The sequence below is a fragment of the Artibeus jamaicensis genome, unplaced genomic scaffold (genome assembly GCF_021234435.1).
Source record: "Artibeus jamaicensis isolate MK-2021 breed Jamaican fruit bat unplaced genomic scaffold, CSHL_Jam_final contig_64, whole genome shotgun sequence".
Taxonomy (NCBI): domain Eukaryota; kingdom Metazoa; phylum Chordata; class Mammalia; order Chiroptera; family Phyllostomidae; genus Artibeus; species Artibeus jamaicensis.
Genome location: NW_026521911.1, coordinates 13,369,108 through 13,383,553, shown reverse-complemented (window position 1 = coordinate 13,383,553; position 14,446 = coordinate 13,369,108). Strand labels below are relative to the sequence as shown.

Sequence of the window (14,446 nt, the reverse complement as noted above, 5' to 3'; positions counted from 1 at the left end):
GCTCGGGCACACAATTTGAAGTGTCCCTCGGCCAGTCCTTCTGTAACACACACACCCCTGGGGATCACCTGGGCCACAGGGCTGGCCAAGGGCAGGGCCTCTGGAGCTGCCCCAGCCAGAAGGGTGACCACAAGCCCCCCAGGGCTGCCCCCCCCAGCTCAGACTCCTGGAGAGCGTCTGTACCCCAGGCTGGTTCTCCACCAGCTGGCAGGCTGAACTGACTCATCGCTGGCAGCCTCTGCAGGAATTTTGGAAAAGGCAGAGGCTCAGGTGACTTTGTTGTTTCAGCTGGGACCACAGACGCCTCCCTGCTCTTAGGGGAGGGGAGAGACCTGGAGGGGAAAGGGCAGTAGCAATGGCCATGGTGGAGGCCAGGTCTGCCGTGTCCTTCCAAAGGAACGGGTCCAGGACACTGCTGGCCTCCTAACTGTGGGTCCCCGGCCTCACCTCACAGCTGCCCACAGGGGAGTAGCTGGCAGACCAGGGGGCTTGTCCAGTCCTGCGCATCCTCTGACCCTGCCGGCCTTTCCCGGACCTGCGTTGCTGGGAGTCCTACCACGTCTCTAGGGGCCCATGGCCCCTCGGAGTGCCTGTGCCGTATGTCAGGCCATTGTCACGCCCTCGCACTTTTAAGTTTCCAAGTTTTCACTGCGAGTCACAGAGCTTAACAGCCAGACATTGGAATGAGATAAACCTAGGTCTGAATTCCCACTTTTCTGTTTGTGACTTTGGCTAAATGGCTTAAATCCTCACAGCCTTCCTCCCTTTGTCTGTAAAGTGGATGTAGGAATGGCAACTGCTCACCAGCCGGTACTGCCAGAACGACCAGAACACTTTATGAAGCCATCCTCTGTGCTGGTCACTGTGGCCTACGCCTCTTCACGGTTGAGTGTTTCTGTTGTGTCATCACCCCCGTTTGTGGCCCCAGGTTGTTGTAGTGACGTGTAGGCAGGGACAGGCGTGGAATGGGACTCAGCGCTGGTACCTAACGCTAAGACCTCTCCTGCATAGCAGACTCCTAACCATAGGCCTGGGAAGGAGGGAGGGAGGAGGGCTGAGACACAGAGGCTTTGGGGGCGGTTTGGACAGGGCCCAGTGTGAGCATGGGACGGAGGAGCCTGAGGAGAAGGAGCCGGGCTCTGCCTCAGCTCTCTCCGATTCCAACAAATACCCTTGCTGCCCAGGGAACTACTCACATTGCTGTGAACTCTCAGCCAACGCTGTGATTTTGGATGTGTTGGTCCCTCTGCCTATAACTCTTTTCTGCTCTTGGCTAATTTCTCTTCGTCCTTGAAGACTCAAGCCTCATCTCCCCTCAGGCTGGGCACCCAGGGCCAAGCCTGTCCCCACCTTTCCCCAGGGCCCCCAAGGAAGTGACACTGGGCCATGGTCACCCACTTTGCAGAATGCTTCAAAGCCCTGCAGGGCTCAGATGCCCGAGTAGGAAGGGGGCGAAAGGGGAGAATGGTCCAGATCTGAAGACTTTGTTCATCGGTTTGTCCTGTTTGTGAGAGGTGGGGTTGTTTCTGGCTGTTGGGGGTATGCTGTCCCCTCCTCCATCACCCACCACACAAGCTGAGCAGTAGTCCCTGGCCAGCCCATTCTCTCCCCCACACTGAGACCACCGCTGGTCTCTTCAACCTGATCTCTCTCTGTTTCCCCAAATCTTCCTTTTCCCCCACGTCCTGTTTCCTGAGGCTGCCCCGGCCCCGAGGGTCTCACGGTCTCATGCACCTGATCCTGGCTCTGCTGAGACAAAAACCCCTTCACCCACACAGCCTGCTGATTCAATGAACCCCCCCCCCCAAGCCAAAAAGGTGGTAATTATTCCCTCTGGTTCCTTCCAAACTGTGGCAAAATAGGTCTAACCCCACCTTTTCCATGGCCAGAAATGCCTTCTAGAGGATGCCAGGGCTCTAGAAAATTCCCCTCAAGACGCAGAAATAGGGTTGAAGCGGTCGGAGAAGGCCTTTGCTTCATATCCAATCAGGAGAACTTGAGTTTTCTGAACACTTATGCTGCGAACTCCCTGCGAACAAAACCGATTCATTCATCTTTGTTATGCACCCAAGCCGAGAGGGCAAGGCCCCAGAACCAGCACTCACTGATGAATGAATGGTGCTAGTTCTGTGGCTCACGGAAGCCCACCTGGCCTTGCAGTAGAGGACACCCAGCACCCCGTGGTCCCAGGCCTCCAAAGCCACCTCAGCCAGACCCCCACGGAGCCTGACTCCCTATCCTCGCAGCCTGGCCTCACCTGATAAATGGCTCCTTCCTTCCCTTTTCTCCAATAATCTGTTGTTTAGCATGGAAACTCCTTTAACTTTGTCAAATGTGACTACTAAAAGCAGGAAAGAAACTACATTTTCAGCTTGTCCTTTTGTGTATTTCCCAAGCCTACAACCTCGGCAGGAAGTGTAATTATGGAAAGCCCCGTCTGAGAAGGAAAATTTGTTTTTCTTTCATTGTGAATGAGGAAGAACCAGTCATGCTCTCTGCCGCCTGTAGCCTTTATTTGGACATAGCCCTGTTGTAATATTCTTGGACCCCTGGGCTATTCTGGGGGTGGTGGGGGCAGGGGGTAGGTTCCTCCCAAAAACGAAGCAGCTGCCTTCCTCTCCATTTTTGAATTCCTAACATGTTACGCAAGAGTCCCCCCAAATGAAAGTTAGTGGTGAAGATAACTTTATTTGCCATACGTCATACTATGGGGTTTACCAACTGCTGTGTATCCCCTTGAGTTCTGGTCAGTATTAGAACAACCTGACTTCAGAGAAAGATCCCGAAAGTGAATCATGAAGAAGTATCCAGTGAGTGTGGGGTTCCAGAAGCTGAATGCCGAGAGTTTCCGAAATGAAAAGTGAGCGACAGTATCAAATGCCACTGAGAGCTCAAGGACGAGGGCTGAGGCCTGACCACTCAATTTGGGAAGACAGAGGTGCCGGTGACTTGATGAGAGGTGGGGACAGTCACTTGATTGGATTGGGTTTCGGGGAGCCCAAGAGGGAAGGAAACAGAGGCAATGAGTGGATTCGGCTCTTTAGAAGAGTTTGGCTCCAAAGGGAAGTGGAAAATAGGATGGGAGCTATGTAGCCTGGAGAGAAGACTTTTTTAGGGTCGGAGCCCTGGGACACATGTGTATGCTGATGGCAGTGATCCAGTGGAGAGGGAGGAGTTGCAGATGCAAAAAGAAGGGGAGAGAACTGCAAGACAAACCCCTTGAGTGGGCAAAAATGACAGGGCCCGGCCTGCACACGCGGGGTGGGGGTGGGGCAGCTTCGCCAGGAGCAGGGACAGTGCCCCCGCTGGGAGAGGAGGAAAGGCAAGGGTGCGGCGTGCGCACTGCGGGCAGAGGGCACGCAGACTCCGTGGTGAGAAGGCTCACAAGTGCTCTCCTGGTCATTTCTTTCTTCTCTGAACCTCACTTTCCACTTTGAAGAGGGGGACACGGGGAGACAACAGCACCTGCTTCACGGTTGCTGTGAAGGTTCAGTGAACACACGCAGGTGAGCACGCACAGCCCAGAGCCACAGCCACAGTGAGAATGGCCACTGAATGGCAGCTGCCCTCTATCCTTATTGGAATTTTCAACTCTTTTCTATCAGAGTTCCCATTAATTTGTGTTCTCCACCTCTCCCGGAGGCACAACTGAAAATGTGCAACCACCGCCTAAATTCACTTCCCTCTGCCTCCACTGCCGCCTGCCCCTCCATTCTCCCCCATAGATGCCGCTCCTGCCACCTTCATCTTTAGAGTCGGGAAAGGCTGTCTGAGCTGCATAGGCGGTGGAGGGCTAGAAGCAGCACCCGGGGTTCCCTGCTTTGCATCCAACTGGATGACGGACAGGGGCTAGCCACTGCTCTCTCTGACCTCAGTTTCCTCTTCTGTACAATCGTTGGGTGTCATGCTCTCCAATCCCTAACCAGCACTGAATTTCAGCACCGAATTATTAACCTTCCCTTAATAAGCCACTTCTGTGTTTCACAGGTAAGCCATTATTCAACCTGCAGGCAGGTTCTAACCACAAAGATATTTCACACCCAAGTCGGAAAAGAAACATCAAGAGTCTTTGGTCGCTTCGCTGATGGAATATCTTTGGCGCCATCTGGTGGCAGATGCTTTGTACAGCTCCTCCTCTCAGGAGGGAGAAAGCGGTCCTAAAATAGAACCCGATGTGCAGAAATCTCTCTTGTCCAGTGGAAGGAATCTAATCCTTCACCTAGAGAAGACATCTCCGTCAGGGGTCTCAAACTTAAATGGGCATATAAATCACCTGGAGATCTTTTGGATGGCAAACTCTGACTTGGTAGAGCACATGAAAGTGGGTTTTTAGACGCAAAAAGGTGGATGAGGTTGTTTTGGGGGAGATGGAAAAGTGGGGAATAGCCACCACAATAAGTGGACTTTGAGAAAATGATGGACAAAAAGGGTATTTGGGGGTTTGGGAGGAGGGCCACACCATACAAATCTCACCACCTCTGTAGTTAATTTAAGTGACTATTTAAATTGCTTTTTGATGCTTCCTTGGTTGTTGAGTTGGTGTTCCTTTTTTTTTTAAATCCTCACCCGAGGATATGTTTATGGATTTTAAAGAGGAAGGAAGGGAGGGAGGAAGATAGAGGAAAACATCGATGGTAGAGCGAAGCATGGAACGGTCACCTTCCATAGCTGCCTGACCGGGAATTGAACCTATAAACTTGTGGTGTATAGGACGATGCTGCAACCAATTAAGCCAACTGGCCAGGCTGGCGTTCCTTTTAAACGCAGTACAGAGATGAGCCTGGCCATGACGGAGCCTGGCTTTATTCGGGTTAGATAAAAAGTAGCTATCAGGAAAAAAGGAGGGTGATAATGGTGCCTGGCGAAGATGGAGAATGCACGGCAGAAGAGATCGTTTGGGCTGAATCGTAAGGAATGAATAATGGTCTGTGGGAGGGTGCTACCGACGGTGGGAACGGCAGGGGCAGAATACAGGTGTGGGGGAAATAGAAGTGGCCTCCTAGGGAAGGGTGACGACTGACGCAGAGAGTCCATGCAGAGTAACGAAGCTGCCAAGGCCGGTGGACGCTGACGGTAAACGTCTACGTGTCAACTAACAAAAAGAGCATCACGAACTACTTCTTTATGACAGTCCTCACACCCGTCATCATTTAATGGCTTCTTCTTCTTCCTTTCCAAAGCAGGAATGAACCTATTTTGTTACCAGTGATGTCCTCGGTACCCCAGAGGCTAGTGCATAACTGATCCTAAGTAAATAAATGAATGAATGGAATGGTTTTGAAAAATGACCTCCAGCTACTGATTATGTTACAGTTATTTGTGCCCCAGCCTTGGTAAACTGGAGTTCTCCGAGTGCAGGGACTGTGTTTGATTCACCTCTGTCATCCTCAGTGCCCAGCATGGTGCTTCTACCCGTAGGCCCTCAGTGAGTGCACGCTGGGGGGCTCAAGGTCAGGGGCCAAGATGACAGAAGTGGCAAGAGTATCCCACCTGCAGGCCTGACCAGGGCACCCCCCGCCCCCACTGACAGCTGCAGCCGCAGCTCTCCGAATCAAAAACTTGCCATATACCTTTGGGGCCCAGACAAGACTGGGGATAAACTTCATGTGCAAACTTATGAAATTGATCTGAATAAAAACGGCCCTGTGGTGTCAGATGCTCTCATCAAGAGTAAGAATGAAACTGATTCTGCCTGGACCCTCCAAAGGCCATGCAGAGAAGGCATCCGAGGCTCCTGTGCGATGACATCAGGGGAGGCAACACTCTGGCTTGCACCGAAGGACAGACACCAACTTCAACGAAGTCTCGAAAAATCTACCCTCCTCCACATGTGCATGTGATAAAGGATCTTGTTCCTGATTTAAGCAACGTCTATGCTCAATCCAAATCCATTAAGCTTTATTTGAAGAAGACGACTGCCAGGAAGGCAAATGGCAGTATCTGCAGTCCAGAGAAGATGGGGAGAAACTCGATGGGCTGTCGGGGTGCATTTTCTGTGCCCGCTGCAGCACCAGCAGCCCTAGCTCCTGGTGGAATGGAGACAAATATCTGGGACCTGCGGTACCTATGCGGGCCTATCACTGGATGATTGACTCCAGAGCCGACTTCACAGAGGGGCGCCCGGCCGAGCTGCAAGACCCCTGCTCTCTGTATCGCTACCACACCATCATGAACTGCACAAGGACCTGACCCCCTGGATTCAGGGGGCTGAATCCAGGGAAAGCTATCACTGAAATCAAGAAAATGATGGCAATCTGTTAATACAAGGGAAAGGAAAATTCAGCTTAGTCGTTCTTATGCCTAACGAGACTTGTAACCAGCTCAGCTGAACATGATTTATATCTAATTTGAGTTCCTTCCAAGGTCTTCATTTTCCATATAGTGTGTACAATAAGAATTTTAAGAAATAAAAAAGACGAAAAACACTTAGAACAATATACTAACTTCAAAGCATTTTCTAAGTAGCTATGCCATCTTTATAATGATCATTTTTAATGGCTGCAGTATGGTCTATTGAGTGTCTACTCTAGCTAATTTTCTTAGCCATTTCTCCTTTTTTACATACTTATCCCCAGGCACTTTGTACTATAAATAACACTGTTATATATATCCTAAGACATACATTTTGGATTTTTCCTTACATAGATTCCCAGAAGTAAAAGCATGAAGTCAAAGGGCAGAAACATGTTATGCCTTTGGTCTCTGTTGGGAAGAAATAGTCTCCCAAAAAGGGTTGTAGCTCTTTAAAATGCAATGTATCCTGGAACATTTTACTTTTTTCTGCTTCTTCACCGGCCTTAGAGAATGCAATTTCTTTGATTTATGCGGTTTTAACGAACCATACACAGTCTCACTTTAATTCCCTTTTCTTGGACCATCATGGAGGTCTGTCGCTGCCAGTTTCCATTACTGTACTGTGGACCCGGTCAGGCAAGGTCTACACCAGTTGCTTCAACAGAGAAAACTTAATATAAAGAATTGTGAGTTACGTATTAAAGAAGTGAAAAGCCAAAGAGAAACCACAAGGATCTGCTACCACCCCTTAGGCTGGGGGACCAAAGGGAAGATCGGGAGGCTGCTGACTAGGATTCATGCCTCCGAGGGGCACCTACGAGGCTAGTTCTATAAGCGATGGCCAGACGGCAAACTGGACTCAGCTGCTGCTCCTGGAACACACTGCTGCCGTAAAACCTTGGGAAAAACCAAGGTTGTAGGGTTGCCAGATTTAGCAAAAAGAACACTGCAGATGCCCAGTTTAATTTGAATTTCAGATAAATAATGAATCATTTTTTAGAATATTTGTTCCATCCTATGCGACATGCACTAAAATTTTTTTGTTCTTTATATAAAATTTAAACTTAACTTAATGTCATACTTTTAACCCAGCAATCTGACAAGGCAATCATGATGCTGGAAAAAATATTCCTTTCCCCAATCCAGCCTTTTAGTCGTCCTCTGGCGCCCCCTATTGGCAGGTTCATGCATACAGCTGGCCAAGCTGGAGTGGTTTGTAGGCAAAGCAGAGTAAGGAAGGGTGGGTTTGAAGGTAGGAAGCAATTCCTCGGTAATTGGCACACTCCATCCTTTCAGCTATTCAGCATCCATACACATTGTTCTATAAACTGGTACCTTCAGACAACAACAAAACAACTCCCACAAAATGCCTAGTGAAGGCAACTATTCTTCTAACAAATGAAGACATTCTCACCTTCTCCCCAAAATGGGGAGAGGCAGTCTCAAAAGTCATTTTATTCAACTCTAGAAGATAGTCACGCTACCCATCTCTGGGCAGCATTAACTACTCTTACAACTCAGTCACAGTCACGTTTGAAAATTCTGTTACGCAAAGACTAAATTACAGAATTAACCACCAATAAAACTCATAAAAAATAATAAGAGGATAGAGAAGGGGGAATAAATTAACTAATATATACCATTATGTATAATTGCATAACAATAAAAGAAAAAACATGCATGGCTGCGGTACCCCTCGTTTCTGTGACGAGTCATGAAGCCATAGATGACGCTTGTAAATTTCTTCCTCAAGTTCCATGTTTTCTTGTCCTCAGACAGGACCTCAGCCAGCCAGGGCTCTTTACCTAGCAGATGACCCAAACCTTCATTTCTGAAGCAGATGACCCAAACCTTCATTTTCTTCAGTCCTGGTGGTCCTGCCTCTCTTTAGTTGTGATAGTATTTATTAACATTTACTACTAAGCATGGAAGTACTGAGAAACACCCCAGAGAATCTCCTGGGCTCAGACATAGTCCTCCCCACCCCTAGTTGCCCTTGGTCATCAAGCTGAATCACCACACAGCAAAGTAATTCTCTTCTTTGCCCACTGGTTTTCTGGTGAAAAGAGCACCAAATGGCTTGGTGGAGTCTCAACTCCTGGTTCAGTAGAACCATGTTGTGAATTCTGATGAAAGTGTTCATCTGTTGAGAACCTTGGAAACCAAGACCTTCAATCTGGAGAGCACAGAATTGAAGAGACAGGAAGCAATCATTCTGTGAGTTATTATATGAAGTAGTGAGAGGAGCCACTCCCGATTCAACCCCTTGGTTTCCAGAACCAAGCATTCTGGCTATAGGAGAAGATGCACAATGTATTGTTTGCTAAGTCAAATTATACGTTGCATTCTGTGATAGAGAACCTCACCATCTCCACAGAGTCTTAAGTCTTCAGTAGCCCACTCTACTGATGTATTAGGCGAGCTGCTCTGTGGTGGTAGAGCACATGTGAAGACCACTGAACCTGTGGGCATGAGCCCATTGCTGCACTTCTATTACTTTGAAATGAACTCTTTGATTAGAAGCCCTGTTGTCTAGAATATATCAGGACAGCGAATAGGCATCCCAAACATCCAGATGATGGCAGTGACAGAGCATTATAGACAAGGAAGGAAAATCCATATCCAAAATATAGGTTTGTTCCAGTGAGGACAAATCTCTTTCCTGTCCATAAGGGAAGGGGTCCAACACAACCACCCTGCTGCCAGCTGGATGGTCCTCCCAGGGAATGGTGCCATACCAGGAGCTCAGCGCTGCTCTCTGCCAGTGACAGGCTAATCATTTGGTGGTAACAGTAGCAGTCTTGGTGAGAGAAGTCCATGCATAGCTTCCATCCTTGTCTCCACAGCTGCTTTATACATAAACTCATTGAACAAACTCTAAGTGACTGGGGAAAGTTGCTGACTGACATACACAGGGCACACCGTGCTGTCCTCCTGATTATTAAAAACCTATTTTCATTATGCCCTATGGTGAATGAAAGTTCACCATATTTGTATGGGGCACAGGTATCTTTATACTCTGCACCTGTTCCAAGAGGTCCCTCCACACACCCTTCCCCAGACTTCCTCATCATCCATCTTACTATTTTTTTAAGTGCCTGACCATCCAGCTAAGCCATTAGCAACTGCCCATGAACCAGTGAAGATCTAGCAATCTCTTGGACCAGAGTGGACAACCAAATTTGCAATTTGAACTCATGACCATTGGAAAAATTCCCTTCACCACCATCCTTAGGGCTCCCTTTATGCTGGAGCTGGGAAGCTACACACATGCACTTCTGGTGGGTGACAGCATATCATGAAGAATAATCTGTAAACCAAGTCCAAGCGTTTTCCTTGGTCAGCTCATCATGAGGAACTTCCGTTGAGGCCTTAGGTGTGGATTGAGGGAGAGGAAGTCATGCAGCAGGAGCAGGTGTCAGACAAACCTGAGCCACCTGCCCATGTAACTTGAACCTCCCAAACTTTGCATGATGGTATGTTTCTGGGCACAGCCAACCTTATGACTCGGCAGCTCAGATCACATGGTTAATTTATGACCCAATTTTAATATGTTTTTATTCACTTATCCCTTAAACGAAGGATTTCTATGAGGAGTACACTTTGTTTTGGATTTCGTTATATTTATAAATGATGGTGGTAGCAGCACCTGACTCTCTGATCCTCTCTCCCACGGTCAAGTAACAATCCAGGAGCTGTTTCTCAAAATAATAGTTATCTGCAAAAAAGGGTATAGATTTGTTCTAAAAGCCTTCATGCCTTGAAGCTTGACTTCCATAAAGGCTAAGGAGAGCGGCTTGTTCCACCACAGGTTCTAGGCGGAACTCTGCCAAGAGTCTTCTCTTGGGGGTTGGGACCCAGTGGCCCGAGGCTGATCTCAGTCCACTCTGTTGCAGGCACAGCCTCCGTTGCTGTGGCAGGGATCCTGGCTGCTCTGAGGATCACCAAGAACAAGCTCTCCAATCATGTGTTTGTTTTCCAAGGTGCAGGTGAGGTAGGTGCCATCGGGGGCTCTCTACAGTTGTTCCAGTAGGAGAATCAGAATGGGTAGAGGGGTGTCAAGACGGGGAGGTGTGGTTCTAAGAAGAGTAAGAAGCATGGTGCATTGTGATAATCACAGCAGCCTGGGTCCCAACACTTGGGTGACTCAAGGCAAGGATTTAACTGGGTCTCCTGAAAGTAGGAAGAAAGGAGAGGGGATCTTGGTGAAGCATCTGATTGCCCTGTGTCTGAACATTCGCCACATGATATCTCCCAGGCAGCCATGGGCATCGCCCACCTCCTTGTCATGGCCCTAGAGAAAGAAGGTGTACCCAAGGCAGAGGCCACGAGGAAGATCTGGATGGTGGACTCCAAGGGACTCATCGTCAAGGTACTGTCAGTGTAGAGACCTGGAGGCTTCCTGACACCTTCAGCTATTGGAAGTGGACAGGATGAGGTCTCTAAGGGGTGAACTACTCAAACAGAACAGAGGGCAAAAGGCAGGCAATGCCCTAACCTCCAAAGCAAAAGATTCATCACAGAGTAGCCTTAATTGCTTTTGACTAATGCTTTGAATGTGTATGCAGGCATGTGTACCCCTCCAGACTTATCTCCCACCACTTCCTGCCTTGTACTAACCTCCAGCCATAACGAATCGTGGTTGTCCAAAAGTAACATGCACCCTGTCCTCCACACTTCTGCGCATTTTGTTCCTCTGCCTGAAATGCCCTTCCCTCTTTTCTCCCACACCTGTGGTCACTCCCACATGCCCCATCCATTTCCTCCTTAATCTTCTGATTCGGCTCAAATGTTACTTCCTCCAAGAAGCTCTCTGTGAGCATCCAGGTCTCAATTTACTACATCTATGCTCAGGTAGCCTGCGCCCCATAAATTGCACTTGCCACTTTGTAGGTCAGTTAACCCTTTACTAGTCTAGATCCCCACTAGGCTATATGTAGTCATATGGTAAGTATGTAACTAATGTTTGAGGTATGGATGGAAGAATGAATGAGACTGAAACAGTCCAGCTTCTGACCGGAAGGTGGTGAGGGGCACAATTGGATGACCTCCTCCCTTAGGACTTCACTCGGAGCTCCAGGTTTTAATTCCCAGAATTTCACTAACATAAAATGTCAGGGGGAGATTTAAAAAAGAATAGGCATAAAAGACAGGAACGGGGGGAATATGTATGACCACCAACCAAGGGTAGCAGAGACCCTTCAGCATAAACTGACCTCCCTGCTGTTCCACTGAGAGCCAGATTTCTGCCGGCAGCAGCTGAGGCCCGGAGACTCCCCCTCCCACCCCAGGTCACTCCAGAGCAAAATCCAGACACAGGCAGAGGCTGCCGCCTTCCCTCTCGCCCATCTTTCCATATCATTCTGCTAACCCCATTGAGCTCACCCCCACTAGAAGATCTCTCAGAACTGATGTCTTCACTCTGGTTCTCAAAAGGACAGCTCATCTAAAGGAGTCATCGGGAACCTTTGTACCCATCTACCAGCTTGTCCTCTCCCAACCCCTTTGATGAAATGGAAGGAATCTGGTGTGGCACAGGCAGCCACTATAGGCCTGTTCTGGAGCTCAGCCTGGTATTGTTCACAGGGAGGTTAATGGCTCATGAAATGCATTCGGATTAGCTCCCTGGCCCTAGGGGCTCAGGCCCCATCCCTCAACTGGACCTGGGTGCTGGATGCCTTGGGACCAGGGGTCTTGGTCAGACTCAGGCATTTCCTGAGGGCCTCCCTGTTCTGGCCCAGGAACCATGACCCCAACAGCTCAAAGAAAGGCTTTGTACATTGTCCATATATAGTTTGGGTTCAATAAACACACCACACATGCACACACACTAAAAATCCTTAGGTTCTACCAGGAAATCTGATCAAGAGGACAAGCCTCAAGACTTCTGAGAGCTCAGACCAAAGCATGGGGCTCCGCAGGAAATGCTCTCAGGGTCTCCCAATGCACCAGGCCCCTGCCTCACGGCTCTCACCACTACAACTGCTCTGTGTTCTTCCTTTTGCTGCAGGGGAGAAGCAACCTGAACCATGAAAAGGAGATATTTGCACAGGACCATCCTGAGGTGAACTCGCTGGAGGAGGTGGTGAGGCTGGTGAAGCCCACAGCCATCATAGGTAGGAGAGGGGAGGCGGCCCACTGCCCGGCCGGCTAACCCTCTTGACTTGCAGGTGGAGACTGAGGCTCAGCAAGGAGGCATAAGTGGCCCATGGAGACACGGCTCTTTCCCCTCTCCCATGTCTAATGTAATGCCAAAAACTTGAATTGCGTGAATACTATATAAAAACCATAGAACTAAGGCACCAAGTTTGGGCTTAGCGATGCAGAGTTACACAGTGCAGTGGAAGAACACAGGGTTGGTCTCTAACCAGGAAGAAATGAGTGCTCTTCCCCCAAAGCAGGGACCCTGGCATCCTCCCTGTACTGGGAGAGTAGCCCACAATGAAGGACAATGCCCAGAATGCCTTCACATGTGCAGCTTAACTGGACATGACCTTGAAGTGGACCAGTGATCCCTTAGGGATCAACAGGAGGTCTCCGCCAGCTCATGCAGGAAGACCCTTTTCTCTACTGCTCCCTCCGTCCCTGTGGCAGACGCCATTCCCAAGACCTCCGAGTCTCTCATGTTGCACCCAGCTTCCCCGCCACCACCACCAGAAGGATGGGCTGTTCATAAAGAGTAGGCATCCCCACTACCCACCTTTTCCCTGTAGGTGTTGCTGCCATCGCAGGAGCCTTCACGGAGCAGATTCTGAGGGACATGGCCTCCTTCCACGAGCGCCCTATCATCTTTGCCCTGAGCAACCCCACCAGCAAGGCCGAGTGCACGGCTGAGAAGTGCTACCAGGTCACCGAGGTCAGCGAGGAGTCCTTCCTTCCCCAGGCTGAGAGGACATAGTAACAGTGACTCTGAGTAACCCTATGAGAGTGAGAAAAAATCCTCACTTTGCTGATGAGCAAGCCGAGGTCCAGAAAGGTGAAGTAACTTGCCCAAGGGCACAGAGCTAACAAGGAGCGGAGCTGACCCTCAAACCCAGGTCCGACTCCAAAGCCCAAGTTCTTACCGTTGCTCGCACTGCTCCAGGTTCTTCTAATAACATGGAGCTTTGACCAGAACTCAAGGCCCTTGCAGATTCCAGGCCACATACAGACCTGTCATGTCTTGGATTGACCCTCCCAGGAGGTGACAGGTAAAAAAGGCATACCTTCCCCTTTTGGCAGTTTCTTGGCTACCAAGTGACTCACTGGGCTAAGCTTTCTGGTCAAACGAACAAGCACAGTGTGCTCGGCACAAAGCTGAGTACACGGGAGAGGGTGAAGAGAGGTCCAACATTTGAGACATCAAAGTAGGCCACCACTGCTGCCCAAAACCCATCTCCAAGCTTTGTCTCTGATTTCCTTCCTGCCTCCAGGGCCGAGGGATCTTCGCCAGTGGAAGTCCTTTTAAGAGCGTGACTCTGGAAGACGGCAGGACCTTCATTCCGGGGCAGGGAAACAACGCCTACGTGTTCCCCGGAGTGGCTCTGGGCGTCATCGCCGGCGGGATCCGGCACATCCCAGATGAGATCTTCCTCCTGACGGCAGAGGTATTGCTGTCCCTGCTCCCTCACAACCCCCCAGCAGGGCCTGTGATCCACCTCAGGTCCTGCACTGGACCCCCAAAGATCCCTCCTCTTGTCTCTTCTACCCACCTGCCCCCAACCCTGGCAGTGGATCCCCAAAGTGCTTGAACTTCAAGCTTCTCTCAGAGTCACTTTGAGGCTTGGACTTGCTCAGAATACACACAAAGTGTGTAAGGGGGCATAGGAAACAGTCAATGGGAGGGGTGTTCACAGGGCACTGGCAGTGAGGAGACACCCCGTGCCCTGCTCCCCACCTCCCACTGTGCATCCAGATACCTGGAACAGGGGAGAGGCCACCAGAGACTTCTGAAACTCTGGGCCTGTGAACAGGACAGGCCATGGATTCCTCTAGCCATGGGCCTTGGCCACGTGGCTGGGGTAACTGCTGGTAGAATAAGCCCACGAGAGCAGCTTTCCTGTAAGGAAGGGGGTGGGTTGCGTGTCTGGTTTGCTGGCTCTGAGTACCGGATCTTGAACACAGATATGGAAGTGTGGGGTGTCCCTGCTCCCAGCACCTCATGAGAGAAGAT

General features: G+C 49.7%; 1 protein-coding gene and 1 pseudogene across 3 annotated transcripts in view; both read left to right on the top strand.

Moving 5' to 3' along the window:
* The window catches only part of ME3 (malic enzyme 3), a 180,410-nt gene that overhangs the window by 161,546 nt on the left and 4,418 nt on the right, over nt 1-14,446 (top strand). For all 3 annotated transcript variants that reach the window (XM_037142819.2, XM_053670798.1, XM_053670799.1), the window contains exons 9-13: nt 10,191-10,288; nt 10,553-10,666; nt 12,305-12,410; nt 13,008-13,150; nt 13,707-13,880. In XM_037142819.2, coding sequence (XP_036998714.2) covers nt 10,191-10,288; nt 10,553-10,666; nt 12,305-12,410; nt 13,008-13,150; nt 13,707-13,880 — 635 coding nt within the window. The remainder of the gene's footprint in view (nt 1-10,190; nt 10,289-10,552; nt 10,667-12,304; nt 12,411-13,007; nt 13,151-13,706; nt 13,881-14,446) is intronic.
* On the top strand, nt 4,868-10,184 carry LOC119047381 (succinate dehydrogenase [ubiquinone] iron-sulfur subunit, mitochondrial-like; annotated as a pseudogene).